We start from the raw sequence: 2,561 nt of genomic DNA, 5'->3' as shown, positions 1-2,561 counted from the left end.
CTTCGGGGACACGGCAGCCCTCCCAGGCAGAGGAGGAGGGGGTGCTGGAGGGTGAGGGGCTGCTCTCCTCAGCATCTGCAACCGAGGAACCACATCAACAGCAGCACCCAGCCAAAACCAGCACCTTCCCTCCCATGGCACGATCGGGTTAATGAGCCTCTTCGGGGCTCTTTTAATTCAGCTGCAGCTCTGACAGTGCCAGACAAGGTCCGATCCAACTTGTCTTCATTAGCAGAGGATTTGGTGACAAGCGAGTGTCTCACATCCCCCCTGCCTCTAATTACACCCGTTTCATCCTTCGTGTTATCCGCAGCACGGCTGCCAATTAACTTCCCAGCATTGTCAGCAGCATGAGCTGTGATTTCAGGGTTTCGGGGGAAACTGGAGCTTTCTCGCCATTTAAGGAGATGAGCCCCAGCCTGACATGTGTCTGGTGAGCACCGTATGCAAAGGGGAAGGCAGAATTTTAAAAGACCACAGAAGATGTCCCAAACCATTGAGATCTCTAACACCAGGAAGGAGATAAAACCCCGAGGAATCTTACTCATGCTGTAAAATCCGTGGTCTCCATTCTGGCCACATGCTGACTGAGGACGTCCAGGGGAACAGCCACGATGCCTTCTGTTTCCTGAGCTCTTCTGTTTCCTCTGGTTGCCTTGCTTGGATGTTGCCCCTTGGCACGAGAGAAGGGAATGGCCAGTGTTAGAGAGGGACTGGCACATGCACGATGGCAACGAAACCACAGAATGAGCTTGGTCAGGAACTGGAGTGACAGGACAAGGGGAATGGCTTCAAACTGGAAGAGGGTAGGTTTCCATGGGATATTGAAAAGAAATTCTTGGATTTGAGGGGGGTGAAGCCCTGGCACAGGGTGCCCAGAGAAGCTGTGGCTGCTCCATCCCTGGAAGTGTTCAAGGCCAGGTTGGACGGGGCTTGGGGCAACCTGGGATAGTGGAAGGTGTCCCTGCCCATGGCAGGGGATGGAATGGGATGAGCTTTAAGCTTCCAACCCAAAATATTATGTGATTCTATGGTCATCTCTGGGCATCCAGACCTCAGAGGAGACCTTTTCCCTGGCCACAGGAAGAGGTTCTTGCCACCAACTGCTTGGCCATGGCCTTGGGTATAGGTCTGGTGCCAAACTGGGCTGTGGCTTCATAGGGCTTGCTCTGAGAGAGGTTTCCCAGTGACACCTTCCCTGCCAGGACAAGGTTCCACCCCTGTGCCAGCGCCACGTTACCTGTGTGGGTGTACTGCACCAGGGTGGGCAGGTAGGAGTTGGTGCTCAGGTCCACGGGCACGAATGCCGTGTACTTGCTGATGACGTTACAGGCCTTGCTGGTGTGGACAGCGCTGAGCTGGAACCGTCGCCCGGACCCTGCCACGAGAGGGACAGCAGGGTCAGAGTCTGTGGGCCCCTGGGCTCCCCCACCCCTTGCACCCAGCTCCCAGCCCCACCTCCGTGCTTGGGGATCCATGCCCAGCAGGGGCTGTATCCCTGTATCCCTCTAAACTCTGCTACTCCTGCTCTTATTTTACAAGCCCAGATGCACTTCATGGGGGAGAGGGCTGACACGGCTCAGGGACACGTGTGGCCCAGGGCAGTGATGTGGCTGCTGCTGGAGTTTGATGCCACCTCCCAGCTCCAGGTGACCAATTCCTTAAAAATAACCATGTTACCTGGTTCATGAAGCAGAGGAGCCAGGGAATCATGGAACATACTGAGTCAGAAGGGACCCTCAAGGACCATCAAGTCCACCTCCTGCTCCTGAGGAGTGGGAAGGAGCATGAGCTCGGGAACGCTCATGTGCAGCAAGGCTGCAGAAGCAGAAGAGCACAAGGCAGCTGAAGGGGGCTGTTATTTGGGAGCTGTGTGAGACATTCCCTAATATTTCACCACCAGCAGCTCTTGTTTTCACCCCAGAGGCTGCTGAGATTGCTGGAAAGCCTTTGCGAGGCTGGGCAGGGTCTGCCTGCAGCCAGCTGTGCATTACCATGCTCGATTTCACACTCCCTCTCGGCGAGCTGCTCCAAGTCCTGGATGAGCGACTTGGCTGCCAGGTGGTGGAAGGTCTCACTCCACAGGTCTGTGTCTCCATCCTCCTGGCTCCCCCGCTCCCGGAACAGAGGGCAGATGTCAAAGGTGACTTCCCACTGCACGGGCTCGTTGTTCCTCAGCCCCTTCACCACCGCCTTGCAGAGGGTCCTGGGGGAGTGCAGGGAGCCGCAGGCAGTGCTGATATCCAGGTCCTGGGGCTCCCAGTCAGAGGAGGTCTCTGTCTCAAAGGTGAGGGATGGATGCTGGGCAGACTCTGCAGAGAGGGGAGAGGCAGATCATTAATCACCTCCCCGGGAACTGAATTCCCCACTGCCACCACAAAACCATAATTAATCTTTCCCAGTTTTCACACGGTGGCACGGAGCGCGACGCAATGCCACCAAACCCCAGCACGGACAGGTAAGGCTGGCCACGCCTCCCCCTCTCCCCGTTACCCAGATCCCCGGGGCTCCGGCTGTCCGACGAGGAGCGCAGGCTCGGGATGGCATCCGCTGGGCTCCCA

At 56.9% G+C, this 2,561-nt stretch overlaps 1 protein-coding gene across 1 annotated transcript in view; it reads right to left on the bottom strand.

The window, feature by feature from the left end:
• Positions 1 to 2,561, bottom strand: part of VWA5B1 (von Willebrand factor A domain containing 5B1) — a 30,930-nt gene that overhangs the window by 3,113 nt on the left and 25,256 nt on the right. Inside the window, exons 20-24 of the mRNA XM_017735076.1 lie at positions 2,494 to 2,555; positions 1,995 to 2,312; positions 1,241 to 1,378; positions 545 to 673; positions 3 to 75 (exon numbers count right to left, since the gene is read on the bottom strand). Of these exons, the coding sequence (XP_017590565.1) occupies positions 3 to 75; positions 545 to 673; positions 1,241 to 1,378; positions 1,995 to 2,312; positions 2,494 to 2,555 (720 nt within the window). The remainder of the gene's footprint in view (positions 1 to 2; positions 76 to 544; positions 674 to 1,240; positions 1,379 to 1,994; positions 2,313 to 2,493; positions 2,556 to 2,561) is intronic.

This window comes from Corvus brachyrhynchos, unplaced genomic scaffold (assembly GCF_000691975.1).
Source record: "Corvus brachyrhynchos isolate BGI_N302 unplaced genomic scaffold, ASM69197v1 scaffold525, whole genome shotgun sequence".
NCBI lineage: Eukaryota > Metazoa > Chordata > Aves > Passeriformes > Corvidae > Corvus > Corvus brachyrhynchos.
Note: the sequence above shows the minus strand (reverse complement) of the source record. Positions and strands in the feature narration are given on the sequence as shown.